We start from the raw sequence: 13,163 nt of genomic DNA, 5'->3' as shown, positions 1-13,163 counted from the left end.
GCACACGGGCCATGGGCCCATTTCTCGTGGTGTGGCGGGCTACTAATTTTGAATGGATCACACCGGGGCCATACGGAGCGGCACCGCTCTGGTCCCCAGTCCCAAGTACAGTATATCGGGTTGTGGAGCCTTAAAAGAGATAGTCTCCAGTAGCTTGCCGTGGCTCCGCTCCGGGTACAGCTCCGGAAGTCGCTATCGGAAGAGGGGGTTGTGCATCAAAGTCGGCACAGTGTATTCCGAGCCCACTAGGTGTTAGTGAGCATCTTAGTGCATTGATATACTTCCTGTGGAGTCACTAAAGGCAGTAAAGTACTTTGTGTCGAAGGTAAAATCATCGGCTCAATGTCGGGTCCGATCCCTGCCACGTGATATGAAAGCTGTGTCACCGGGGAAGTTCACGCTAAACTCCATTGGGCTGGCAATCCCGTGACTGCCCCCCTCGCTTGAAATAGTAACAATTGAAAGACAAACTTCTTGGCTGGAGAAAACCTGACACCGTCAACACGTATCCGCTCGTTTGCCATCACGGCTGAGGTTGGACAGCTGAAGCTGGGGAGATAACAAAGAGACTGCTGGGTTGCCTGTGTGTAGTCTTTATCGTCACACTTTCTCTCTCCACTGTGCCCACTTCTCCATCGTTGTGGAGACCAGTTCACCGGTGACCGGCCAACCACAACAGGTAGCCCACCGTCTACTGTCCCACCAAGCATCATGGGTTTCGGGGATTTCAACTCGATATGTGAGAAGACGCCTATGCCACTATGCCTTCTCGTAGGCCCGGTGTCGACGATATCTGGAACCGGGTCGAGGGGCATAGTGTCGAATTGTTATGCCCGGAATATCGAGGTCGCCAATACGATGATATTTGAAGGCGCCGCCTCGTTCATGCATATTATTGCGCTTTCAATGACAGTGATCATGATCTTACACATTCGCTCCAAGTTCACCGCTGTCGGTCCGTACTATCTTCTGACTGATGGCGTGGTGTTTAATACTAATTCTTAGACAGGACGCAAGGAGATTCTCACATTCTTCTACCTCTATCTAGCTCTGACGATCTTCTCACTTATAATCGATGCCGGTGTCGTTCCACCAAGGAGCGGGCCGTTCCCCTACTTCGTGGCAATCCAAAATGGATTAGTCTCCGCCCTATGCACTTGCCTTCTGGTAAACGGCTTCGTCGGGTTCCAACTGTATGAAGATGGCACGGCATTATCTGTGTGGCTGATCCGCATTCCGTCCGCAATCATGTTTGCCATCACCTTCGTCATTTCCCTGCTGACCTTCAAGTCATGGTCAGGTGGTGCTTTAGGACCCGAGAATACCGTTGGTATGTTCGTGGTACTCTACATCATAAACGCCATCTGTATTGCCATCTACATTGTCATGCAATTGTTATTAGTAGTGAACACACTGGATGACCGCTGGCCCCTCGGACATATCTGCTTCGGTGTGGCAGTCTTTATCATCGGTCAGGTGCTCTTGTACGCTTTCAGCGATCTCATCTGTAACAACGTCCAGCATTACATGGATGGCCTGTTCTTTGCAACCTTCTGCAACCTACTCGCTGTGATGATGGTCTACAAGGTGGGAACCCGTCATGTTACACGAATTTCTGATGCAACTTATGAGACTGACTGGCCATGTAGTTCTGGGATTCGATCACAACAGAAGACCTCGAATTCTCCGTCGGCGTCAAGGCTAATACTTGGGAGGTTAAGGACCTTCTCTCAGAAGAAGACCGACGTCAAACCGTTTACCAGGACACCAATTCCGAATATGGGGGCAGCATGCGTGCAAATGGACACCACCGCTCGTCGAATTACGGCCACCGCTCCTAGACGTTCTTATTGTGGCTTGTATACAAAACCAGTACTTAGCAAGTTTTTATTTTATTGTCTCATTTTCTCATACTGGAAAGGTCATTCCTTGTATTTAATTTATTTGCATGCGATCAGACATTCCAACTTTTGTTAATACTAGCATGGAGCAGCATGTGGGGGCGTTTTGTCTCGAGACTCGGGTAATCAGGCAGATTTCATTTATCCATTTTTACAAATCCACTCTAAACTTCCTTCGTATCCGGTTCTATCGAGCTCTTTTTCTCATCCCACCGGATTCGGCCCCGGGGGTAAGGGCTATCATTGGCTTAGCAGACCTAATTAATGGTCTTGGCCTAATATGAAACTTCCAAGGTTCGCTTCACTTTCCGGGAAACTACAAGGCTTCTTGTGTGAACATCTACGCGTGCAGGGGAAAAAGCCCTCCTACATAATCAGTTCGGCGAGGCACCCAATGAGAAATCCTTTAATATCCACAACAGTATATCCGAATCACCTCCGAAATGCAGCTAAAGATATTACTAGTAGGCCACGGGTGGCTTGTAGAGTATCTACTGGTTCTTTATATTACAAGAGACCAGAACCGAGACTTATCAATGTGTTTAATTGCCCTTTGATAGGGTTTGAAGATCGAATCAGGCCCACTGAAGTTCCCAGGCACCCTACCCCAACTTGAAATCCCGGATGCCAAGACGTATGCTCAAAGCGGGCTATCTCCGGCCGGGGCACAGCCCAGCCTCCCTTGCGAGGCAACTTAGGCCGGTGTAGTCTCGGGGTTCTCTTGCAAATTATGCTACCAAAAAAAGCTTCCCAAGATCCAACTGGATGCCCAGAGGATCGACATAGGGGTGAAACAAGTAGTTGGTCCGGTATTTTGGTTCGGTGTGGTTAAATCGGGTAAACTCTTAGGTTAAAAGCTCCTCTTTGGGGTAAGCTTCGGTTTCGACTGTCGGAATTAGCAAGTGAAGCCGTGGAAGATTTTTACACTGCGGAACATGCTTGAGACTTACAGAGTATAAACTGGTTTTGATAGGTAGGGTCTCTGATACGACATAGTTGGGCGAGGTTTAATGTGGGCAGTATCGCATCACGGAACGCATATGTGGAGCACAAGGTCATCATGCTTTCCACGGGTTTCATGATAACGTATGCGTTTGTGAATTGGTAAATTTCCACAACTCTTAAGCTTTTTGATCGATGACGTTTCAGTCCACAACGACAACGTCATCAGCGTCCATGAAGTCCTCGTCACCTTTGGGCTTTGCCTGCTCTGATGAGGGGGTTTTCCGTGCCTCCGGTGCGGTGGACGTATTATACCAACCGATGTCAATGGAGGCCACCAAGGTCTTGCCAGCCTCACTGAGTAAGTCAAAGAATGCCGGGTTATTCTTGGATATAAACATGCTGACATGGGCCTGGGTTTCATCTGGAGCTTGATCATTGATGGTCTTGACCCATCGGAGCCCTGGGGCAGCACTTTGTTGCCCATGCTCGACCTCAGGTGGGAGCGTACAGAACGTGCGGTAATTTGAGCGGATGATTTTTTCACTAAATGACGTCTTGCCTGGCCCCGAGGTTTGGACGAGAGATGACGCTCCTTTGCCGAGACATGTATAGAAGTTGACACACTTAATGCCCCGTTCATCCTGTACATGAGCCAAGCCTGCAAGACGCTGGCGCAGCTCGGAGGTTCTCGTTAGGCAACCCACAAACTCTAGATGAGATGATACCCAATTGAAACCGGCGGACAGGTTCTGTCTGTTAGTGTATAGAGCAGCCGCACCCCCCGCGGCAACAGCCCCCGCAGCCCCGGCGAACATGGCGTATCGACCCCACCGCTGCCAAGATGGCGTTGCGGCAGCGTCGGCGGAGGCTGGCAGGGCTTTAGAAGGTTCTTTCGCAGTTTCAGCTGCAGCTGCTTCTTTGGATGCGTCATTCTTTCCACCGTAGCCGAAAAGTCCAGCAACTTCCGAAATTGTGTTGTAGGCAGTGGCAGCGTTTCGATAATGACCTTCTGCTCCGTATGACACCACGCCTGGAGCGATGCCTAGGTATGGAGTATCAAAAGCGAGGACCCCTTGGATGTGAGGGAACATGAATGTACCAGGTTCCACAGCGGGGGGCTGGTCATCTGATCCAGGCGCCGACTGTGCATCCGATGTTGAGTTGTGGTGAATGGGCTGCTCAGTTGCTAACAATAGAAGTGTCTCTGCTGCAACGATTCCACCCATCGAATGCCCAATCAAGAAAACATGGACCGATGGATCAACAGTGGGTGATGCTGTGTGGTTTGCAACCTCCAGATCAATCACAGTATTCTGCAGCCTGCCATGCACAACTTATTAGACTCGAAATCAAATGTATAGTTGGAGATATCATGACACAGGATTTCTTACCATTCTCGGAATCTCCCCACGCATTCTTTCAGGTCGCCTTTGGTCTCATACTTGGGGTACACAGCCGTTGTGACTGTGACGGCAGGGAGTGCCTTGCCGACTACGACTCGGAGATGATCTGGAAATTGGCCGAAGGTGTCATCACCACCCTGAAGTGGTTCAAAAGTAAGCGAGGGTCTCGAAAAGTCTCGGTATGTTGTGCTGCAGAGGCGGCATTTTGCGGGGAACTCAATCCGCGATGAAGTGGGGCATTTCATACCTTGAAACCATGAATAAAAACCAGAAGAAGGCTCTTATGCATTTTGAGGTTATTATTGGTGGTCATGAAGCATTACGCAGCCGTTCCTGGCACATAACCGCCTGGAAAGCTCGCTAAACACAGCTAAGTGAGGCCAAACGACAGAGAGTAGAAAAGTGGATATGGGACGGATTACGTCACCTGCACCGAATCCCAACGTCACGTGCAGAGGAATCTATGGAATCTAGAATTAGATCTCATGAGAATGTCATTAAAAATCTGCTTTGTTCATGGTTGAGGTAACTTTGGAGCGTATATAAGTCCTCCAGTCATTTGAAGCACCTCCAAGGGCTGTAGGTGAGACGTTGTGGGCAATCTACATTTACATAGTGTAACACTAAATGTCTTGTATAAATATTCATGGATGTATGAGTATCAAATGCATCTATATGTTGGTTTCCGGCGGACATCAGATCTCGGCAGTCTCTCGAGGACCCTCCCCTCATAATTTACCCTTGCGCTGAGCTTTCTGCAATCGCAGCATGCTATCCTGCATCGAGGTCCCAACCAATGTGCCATCTGGAGCCCATAGGTTGCTCTCGTGCACGGCTCTGTTCTCCGCCGACTGGGGTGTCCACCCTTCCTGAATAAACCACTTCATGTGTATCTCCGAATTTCCATTCCTGGAAACTGCATCCCAATCAACCATTCGCAATGCCTCGCCATGACGATGAATAACCACCATCAAAGTGAGACTAGACATGGCCGTCCAACGTTTGATCCCCAAAGCGCGCGGGATCAGCAAGAGAGAATTCCTGTCACTGGAGTACATATGTGCACAAATATAAAGGTTATCATATTCTCCAGCCTGCTCTCTCTCTCTGATCTGCGCCAGTGTTGCGTTGGGATCTGCATCCGGCGATCCCTTGAGGCGGTACTGTGACAATTGGCGGTATTTCTCCGGACTTGCTTTGATTCCCTTGCTTTCGTTAAAACTTTGCATATCGGTCTTGCGCACATCGAGACCAGGAAACTCTCGCTCAGTGATATCACCTTGCCGAATACCTTCAATCCACCAGTCTGCATCAATGCTAGGGCTAACAGACTGATCTTCGGGCCGTTTGGCGGAGAGAATATGTTTGAAACGTTCTTGAACCGATTGCGGTTGGTGGCTGAAAGATCTCTCTCCCTCGTCACGCTTGAACGAGCAAAGGCATGAAAAGCAGATTCGGCCGCCTTGCCGGGCATCAACAGAGCGCGTGCAATACATAAATCCATCCCGAACATGCCGAACCGTGTATGTGTACGGAACATCCAACCGGCCACCGAGAATAAATGAGCCGGTCATATCCTATTGAAATGTGAGCTTGAGATTCATTTCGGGGGTCGGAGCTCCTTGGGACTGACATGAATCACAAATCCCTTCCCGACTGTCTTAGATGCCGCATAGGCTGATTGGGCGTATGCATGTCCTCCGAACGCTCGGTCACCCTCACCGGGAGGATAGGGAGCAGATAAAGATCGGAAAATTTCAACTTTCTCAGGTTCATTGGGGTTGGTATTAGACTCCGTATCGTCCAGTCGCTCCAGTGCCATTAGCTCCACAAAGGAAAGCGGGGGAAGGCATCTCATTCGGGCCATTGTCTGCTGCATCATGAGATGACATGGTTGATTACGCACAAACAAGCAGGAGACATATGCATGTACGCATGCACAAAATACGTAATTTCGATATGAATCTCAATTGCCAGTTGGATTCAACCAAGACGATGAACTCGAGCCGAAGTGATAAGGCCGGATAAGCTCTCACAAGATAAGAACGCGACGAGATGAGAAGCCCGATTTATTAAAGGAGTGTTATGAATGAGATCAGAGGGGAAAAAACACAAAGCACTGAGTTTCCGGGGTTGACATTTCAGAACTGGGGAACCTCGGCAAACATACCTCTGGACTAGGCCTATATGAACAGATCACGTGGCAGCATTTGCCGAAATGGAGACCAGGAATCTATATAAACGGGAGAACACTGAAGCATTGAAGAGAAAGAAAGTGATATCAGATTGTAATTTTGTACAAGATGCGCCAATTGTGCTGACAGTGCTGAGTAATGTCAAATCCCCATGCAATAATGATACACAAGATAAATAAGAAAAGATGCCGGACCCATCACCAAGCCCTAAAATGTCATCGCGGCAGTGGAACATGGAAACGGCATTTCGAGTTCGACCGCATTTAAAGTCGATTAGATGGAATCGCTGATGTTGCGGGTGTTGTTCCACTGGACCTTGCCCTCGACATCCTTGATCTCAGGGAGCTTGTCACCCAGCTTGACGACCGAGAAGTTGATCATACGCGGATCAAGACCGAGAGTGCGACGGATAGATGATTGGACGGGACCGGAGGAGTCGAAACGCATAATGAAGTGGTGGCCCTCGCTGTATCGAGCCTGGTGCTTGGTGGTGACCTTGGGGAGGCGGAAAGTGCCCCAGTTGGTGAAGCCCCGAACAACACCGCCGGAGCGGATAACTTGGGCACCGGCGTTACGGGCAATCCTATTGATAGCATTAGTCGACCGCCGATGATTAAAGCTCCGAGATTTCATGGTGGCACATACTCCCGAACCTCGCTGAGGCTGCCCGGGCGGACCTGTGGAAGAACGTTAGCCTAGTGCGATCGCCATTCCCCATCTCAACGATGGAGCCCGTTTCCATCAACACGTACAATGGCAATTAGCTCGTACAACATGGCATCGAGTGGTGGTGCAAAAACCCGATATGATTGACGTAGGGGGAATTCGGGAGGTTCTCCTTCGCGCAAAATCCTATCGAAGTTCTGAATCCTTATCGGGCGGTCTTGGCAAATGCGGATACCCTTATCAGTGCACCACCATCTCCGCCGGGGAAGCACGCATTCCTTTCCTTCTTAAACTCTCCCCTCTTCCCCTTTCACTTCTTCTTTTCTCTCCAAACCCCAATCCTACACTTCCAAAATGGCCTGTGTCGCTCGCGCTTTCCGTCCCCTCACCTCCCGGGCCCTTGCCCAGAAGCCTCTGGTCTCCAGCTGCCGTGCTACACCTGCTTTCCGCTTTCCGCGGGGAACCCGGAGCTTCTCGCAGAGCCCTCTTGGTAAGTGAAATTGCTCTCCCAGGCTGGCTATAGAGTCATAAAAGGCCTTTTACAATGGCATTGGTCTTCTTATGGCCCTGATGGAGCTAAAGCAAGCTTTTTCTTTTTCTTTGAGACATATCGCTGACGTAGCTATGCATTGGCATTACAGCGCAGGTGAAGAAGTACACCGAGTCGCACGAGTGGATTGAGCTCGCCGACGGCAAGAAAACTGGTTAGTATTTGATTTATTGTCATTTTCTTTGCTCCGATCGTTTAAACTGGTTACGAACAATGCGAACAATACTGATTCGGTCCATTTACAGCTAAGATCGGTATCACCAAGTACGCGGCCCACTCCCTCGGTGACGTCGTCTACGTTGAGCTCCCGGAGGAAGACCTCGAGGTCTCAGCTGGTGACCCCGTCGGCGCTGTCGAGTCCGTCAAGTCGGCTTCTGATGTTCTCTCCCCCATCGCTGGCAAGGTCATCCGGGGTAACGCCGTTCTGGAGGACAACGCTAAGACCATCAACTCCAGCCCCGAGCAGGACGGATGGATTGCGGAGATTGAGGTTAGCGATAGTGCTGAGGTCGATGGCCTTATGAGCGAGGAGACCTACCTTGCGACTCTTGAGGGTGACCACTAGACTATGAGGTCATAGACATATATGGTGGAATTAGATATGCGGGGCGGATTTCTATGAAGAATCCCTCTCGAGTTTATGTTGTCCTGTGATTTTATATTATGTATGTGTCCCAACGGAGACAATTTGTCCCTTTTCAACAATGGCGTTTAGAATTAGTCAGGCCCTCCACGGCTTTGGCTCAATGAAGTGGGTGTGCTGAACCTGGTTACGTATCCATGAATGTAACTATGGAACTTCAAACATGGAATTTCAAAATTTGAGATGGATGCAGGTTGCGCGAGATCATGATCAGATTTTTCACATAGAGTCGATCTTAGTATATGTACAGGCCGGATATCCATTAAACCAACCATATTCTATACAGGAGGGATAGTATCACGACAAATAGGGCATTGGAGACGAAGTCTCATCCAACTTTCCAAGCAGGCCGTATGGAAAATATGTCGGCACGGAGTTACCATGTAATTGCGGCGACTCAAAATACTTGAAGCCCCGTCAGAAACACTACTTCCGCCAGCAGAAGCAAGTGCAGGAAGAACAGGCACCTCAATATCCTGCATGCAAATTGCACAATCAAACACCACCTTCTTGCGATCTTTTGGCCGCTGCTTATCATCATCCTTGGAGTCGCTGACCAAATCTTGTTTATCAGCCCGAAGGGATGCAATAGATATCGTACCCCCGGCTTCCAAATCGTCCTCAGGTCCGGCAGTATCCCGCAAGGTTGGGTGGTAGTCGTAGGCCGGGGGAGCCCATCCACGTGGTACGAAGAAACGGGGACCCAAGATATCTTGACTCGCTAGCATCCAAGCTTGAACCCACATCCACCCCGCCATGATAAACGCGGATGTCCAATCGGGTCGAATGAAAAGTACATTGCCACGGGCTGTAAGGAAGTACAGAAAGGGGAACAATCGGAGAATGCTTTGTCCAATCACAAAATCCCACCGCAGTGCTTTACGGCAGTTGCGCATGACGTTGCGGTGAATCTGTGGAACCCAGAAAGAAAGATAAACTCCTGACAATAGGCGTACATAGATAGACCCTAAACGCCGAGGCAGGAGGAATGCCCAGACTGAGAGTATGAACATGCCAAAAAGAGCGAGATAGAAACGCGCATACATGGCACCAACGTCACTGCGCATTTGTCCGGGGGTTGGAGCAGCAGTGCGGTTAGTAGGTGGTGTATCCGTTTCATTGTCTGGAGGATCTTGATCAGGCGTCAGGATGATCGGAGTAGCACCAGAGTCCCGGGGTGCAGTCGCAGGCAAAGGTAGAGTCCCCGGGCGTGAAGCGGGGGCCGGTGGATTAGCTGACTGTTCTTCGCGTCGTTCTGGTTCCTGTACAGCCCATATCTCCATCATAAATTTCATGCCAATGTAACTGACAGAGAGGAATGCCAAAAAGGAAGCAGTTGCTAAAACCAAAAATGACACAGCCTCGTAGAGCTCCAAGACAATAAATATGAGGACGAGAGCATCACCGAGCGCCATCAATGCGATTGTGTAGAAACTGACTCGACTCCGAGTCGAAGGGGTTGAAGCCTCTTTAATCTGGCGCAGAAGCAGAGTAATTTGTGCAACAAAAGCCCCAGAAACCACAAATATAAGGCGAGCTGCATATTTACTGTACTCTTCATGCTTGGGACCAGAGAGGTAGAGCGTGTCTGTCGGTGGGAACTCCGGAGTGCCTTTCGATTCGAGCACGTAACCGCAGTCTGGAGAGAAGACAACGGCAGACATGGCCATCAAAGGGGGATCTGCAATAGGTGCACCTATGGGGTACCTGAGTTCCGCTTCGATCTTTTCTAGGGTCAAGCGGTCGGCAAGAACACCATCGATCACGACTGGGTGTTGTTGCAGGAAGACCACATGTTCGCATTTGGGTGCTGGGAACTCCATTTGCTCATTTCCTGCTAAAGAAGCCCATGGAAACAGAGTGGGAGGTCGATTCGGCTTATCAGACATGGAGTCTGTAAGTGACTTGAGCAGAAGCCGTTGGGATAATTCATAAGTGTCGGAAGATAATGCGAAGTGCGGCAAAGAAAATATACCACCAAACTTCTCACTCGAAGTAGTCAAAATGATTCCTCCGGTTTCTGGGAAGTGCATTCCGAATAATGAGAGGTACCAGGTACTTCCCCAAAAATCGTCGCTCTCAACAGTCACGCTCGCTCGGATTTCACGTACAAGCCCCTCGCCAATTCGGAGCTCCTCTCCGCCACCTTCTTCCAAATTAAAGTATAGTGAGCCCCCGGCACCCGTGATATTGGAGCTAAATTCATGGGTAAAGTATTCGTGTTCGCGGGCAATGGCGGTGGTGTTGAGAGGTGCCTGGCGCTGAGGATCTCCAGTCCGGCGAACCCAATCACCGCGTAATTTGCCCGTCGCATTGCGATACACCGGTAGGTACAGATTGGTCAGATTGAACGGAAAGGTCCCAGTTGGATCGTCTAAACCTTTTGGTGGTTCGAGGCCGGCATTTGTCAGAATGGACTGGAGCTGGTTTCGCGCACGGTTTTGGACGTGCGGAAACAGATCCCATGCATAGCTGTCATTCTTCCGCACTCCTAGAAAGGGAAGCCATCGATCTTCCGGCGGATTAAAGTCCCCATACTTTGACTCGTTCAAGAGCTTGAGTGCATGTTCTGAGCGAGCGAGCTCACGCTGACGCTGACGATTCTCATCGATCAAAGGTGGACGCGACTGTGAGCTAAGAAGGAGGTAGAAAATCAACATAAGAAAGAAAAAGGAGCCGCGGTTATCCATTGACGCCACGGGGTGTCCGATTCGGACGTCTCTCTCCACTTCAGAACGGCACGATAAGCATCGCGGGAAGAGCGGGGAGGCAAGCACGGAAATAGGCCCTTTTTAAAGTAGGGTTCAGAAAAACCAAACCTGCAGGCTCGAGTAAATAATGAATGACGAGGATGAAAGTGGTAACATGAAGAGCATGAAGAGTGGATGATGTACACGACAAGGCCTCGGTCCCCGCCCCTTCCGCTGGCATCGACACCTTGGAACTCAGGTGTTGATCTCTAACCTTAACCCCGTTAGCTAAGGATGATAGGAGATCTCCTATTCCAGATTCAGGTCCCCCCCGCAACCATATTTGTGGAAACGCGTTCACGGAAAGTCATCATGATGGCTTCCAATATGCCTCTCCCTATTCCTCCACGCACGCCTACTCCGCCGGCGGACGATTCATCCTACAATGCATTCACAAACCCTAGAGTTACTGTTGATCGCGATGCCTTGTCGCCACTGCGGGATACGTTCTCCCAAAGCTTCTCGCTAGACTCAGAAAGTCGGGACCATCTAAGCCCTACAAAGGCATCGTTCAATTCAAGCTCCGGGCCTGCAGAATCGACATCTGATCAGAATGGCTCGACCGACTCTACGCCAGCGGGCCCCTTCAATTTCAATACGACAGTGATGGCAAAGAGCCCTGTGGTGAAATCGGTAAGGATTATTTATTGCAAAGGGCTTCCAAAACATTGCTAAACGGTGTTCTTCTTTTAGAATATCGGACAACGTCGTGGTCACAAATACAAGCACAGTAGTATTTCGCACCAGATCTTCCTTGAGCCCCCCCCCTCGCGCGCCCTTGGCTCTTCCCAATTCACTCCCTATCCCAACACTCAGTGAATGCCGTGCTAGCATGTCCAAGGAGCAGAAAACACGGTTTTGGTGGAGTGTGTGTCATATGTTCGTAGCTGCGTATACACTATGGACGGCGCATGGCTCGCTGGCGATGACTGCGTTGTCCCATTTGATTTTGTTTGACTCCCTGGGAGCTCTTCTATGTGTTGCTGTGGATGTTCTGGGCAATTTCGAGGTCTGGAAAAGATCCAGCATCCGCCATCCGTTTGGTCTGGAACGGGCGGAAGTTCTCGCCGGTTTCGCCATGTGTGTCCTGCTTCTCTTCATGGGCCTCGACTTGATATCACATAATCTGCAGCATTTCTTGGAGAAGTCGGGCCATGAGCCTCACCACCCACACCCCCATGACCGCGTGCCTCTAGGAAGCGTTGACGTGACTGCCGTTCTGGCTATCACTTCAACTCTTGTCTCCGCGATTGGCCTGAAGAACCATGCGCGAATTGGAAAAGCCATGCGTTTTGCATATATCGACTCTCTTCCTTCCGTCCTGAGCAATCCAACCCACTTCCTGACTCTTTCATGCTCTGTTCTCCTGCTTGTGCTCCCATTGGTGTCGATTCAGATTTACAATTGGCTCGATAAGCTCTTGTCAGGTACCATCGCCCTCTCAATGTGCTTCCTCGGAGTTCGATTGGTAAAGACATTGGGCTCAATGCTTCTGATGTCATACTCGGGCCCAGGTGTAGCCGAGGTTGTCAAGGATATTGAAGCAGAACCTTCGGTATTTGGCGTTGATGATGCACGATTTTGGCAGGTCCATTATGGGTTGTGCATGGCCAACGTCAAGTTACGTGTCTCGGGCAGTGAGGACAATATCTCTCGTTTGCGAGAGAAGATATCCAGCCTGATTCGAAATCGGCTTGGTGGGGGCTACGGTACTGGAGGACAGAAGTGGGAGGTCTCCCTTCAGTTCACTATTGAGCGGACTTGAAATCTACTAGATGGTACATGTTGAAGTAAATGTGTGGACCTACTTGGATATACTCTTCTTGTACATTACAAATTCAAGCATTGGTTGTACTATTTATGTAAAACTTTTTCTTTGTAATAAACTTGATCCTGTATGGCACCACCCAAAGAATACTTTTCTGATACTCGAAGCGGGGTCAGTTGGCATTATAAACTACTAGCGTGGAAAATGTAGGCATATAAATATAATTTAATTGACGAAAAGCCTTCTTCATATTCAATAGCACACATCGCTGTCGGATACAATGCCCGCGCGAAGACTTCCCAGATAGGATGTCGATATCAAACCGTGGAATTTTGGTACATG

General features: G+C 49.7%; 7 protein-coding genes across 7 annotated transcripts; 3 read left to right on the top strand and 4 right to left on the bottom strand.

Moving 5' to 3' along the window:
* Positions 1–711: 711 nt before the first annotated feature.
* Positions 712–1,841, top strand: N7484_002071 (chitin synthase export chaperone; the record flags this gene model as incomplete). The annotated part of the gene is made up of 3 exons (XM_057112491.1): positions 712–955; positions 1,010–1,587; positions 1,650–1,841. The coding sequence occupies 3 exons, from the start codon at positions 712–714 to the stop codon at positions 1,839–1,841; spliced, it is 1,014 nt and encodes a 337-aa protein (XP_056977228.1).
* A 1,205-nt stretch (positions 1,842–3,046) lies between these two features.
* On the bottom strand, positions 3,047–4,538 carry N7484_002070 (uncharacterized protein; the record flags this gene model as incomplete). The annotated part of the gene is made up of 3 exons (XM_057112490.1): positions 3,047–4,166; positions 4,238–4,386; positions 4,497–4,538. 3 exons carry the CDS (start codon positions 4,536–4,538, stop codon positions 3,047–3,049), a joined length of 1,311 nt encoding a protein of 436 aa, XP_056977227.1.
* A 439-nt stretch (positions 4,539–4,977) lies between these two features.
* On the bottom strand, positions 4,978–5,823 carry N7484_002069 (acyl-CoA thioesterase; the record flags this gene model as incomplete). Its single annotated transcript, XM_057112489.1, has 1 exon — positions 4,978–5,823. The coding sequence occupies one exon, from the start codon at positions 5,821–5,823 to the stop codon at positions 4,978–4,980; it is 846 nt and encodes a 281-aa protein (XP_056977226.1).
* Positions 5,824–6,717: 894 nt separating this feature from the next.
* On the bottom strand, positions 6,718–7,220 carry N7484_002068 (mitochondrial 37S ribosomal protein bS6m; the record flags this gene model as incomplete). Its single annotated transcript, XM_057112488.1, has 3 exons — positions 6,718–7,027; positions 7,090–7,121; positions 7,197–7,220. The coding sequence occupies 3 exons, from the start codon at positions 7,218–7,220 to the stop codon at positions 6,718–6,720; spliced, it is 366 nt and encodes a 121-aa protein (XP_056977225.1).
* Positions 7,221–7,464: 244 nt separating this feature from the next.
* N7484_002067 (glycine decarboxylase subunit H) lies at positions 7,465–8,225 on the top strand (the record flags this gene model as incomplete). The annotated part of the gene is made up of 3 exons (XM_057112487.1): positions 7,465–7,600; positions 7,752–7,814; positions 7,906–8,225. The coding sequence occupies 3 exons, from the start codon at positions 7,465–7,467 to the stop codon at positions 8,223–8,225; spliced, it is 519 nt and encodes a 172-aa protein (XP_056977224.1).
* Positions 8,226–8,581: 356 nt separating this feature from the next.
* dscA (ubiquitin-protein ligase dscA) lies at positions 8,582–10,993 on the bottom strand (the record flags this gene model as incomplete). The annotated part of the gene is made up of 1 exon (XM_057112486.1): positions 8,582–10,993. The coding sequence occupies one exon, from the start codon at positions 10,991–10,993 to the stop codon at positions 8,582–8,584; it is 2,412 nt and encodes an 803-aa protein (XP_056977223.1).
* Positions 10,994–11,365: 372 nt separating this feature from the next.
* On the top strand, positions 11,366–12,818 carry N7484_002065 (cation efflux family protein family; the record flags this gene model as incomplete). The annotated part of the gene is made up of 3 exons (XM_057112485.1): positions 11,366–11,686; positions 11,747–11,868; positions 11,921–12,818. 3 exons carry the CDS (start codon positions 11,366–11,368, stop codon positions 12,816–12,818), a joined length of 1,341 nt encoding a protein of 446 aa, XP_056977222.1.
* Between the last annotated feature and the right edge of the window lie 345 nt (positions 12,819–13,163).

The sequence above is a fragment of the Penicillium longicatenatum genome (genome assembly GCF_028827895.1).
Source record: "Penicillium longicatenatum strain IBT 33135 chromosome Unknown contig_1_segment0_segment0, whole genome shotgun sequence".
Taxonomy (NCBI): domain Eukaryota; kingdom Fungi; phylum Ascomycota; class Eurotiomycetes; order Eurotiales; family Aspergillaceae; genus Penicillium; species Penicillium longicatenatum.
The sequence above is the reverse complement of the archived record's forward strand: the minus strand, read 5'-3'. Positions and strand labels throughout refer to the sequence as shown.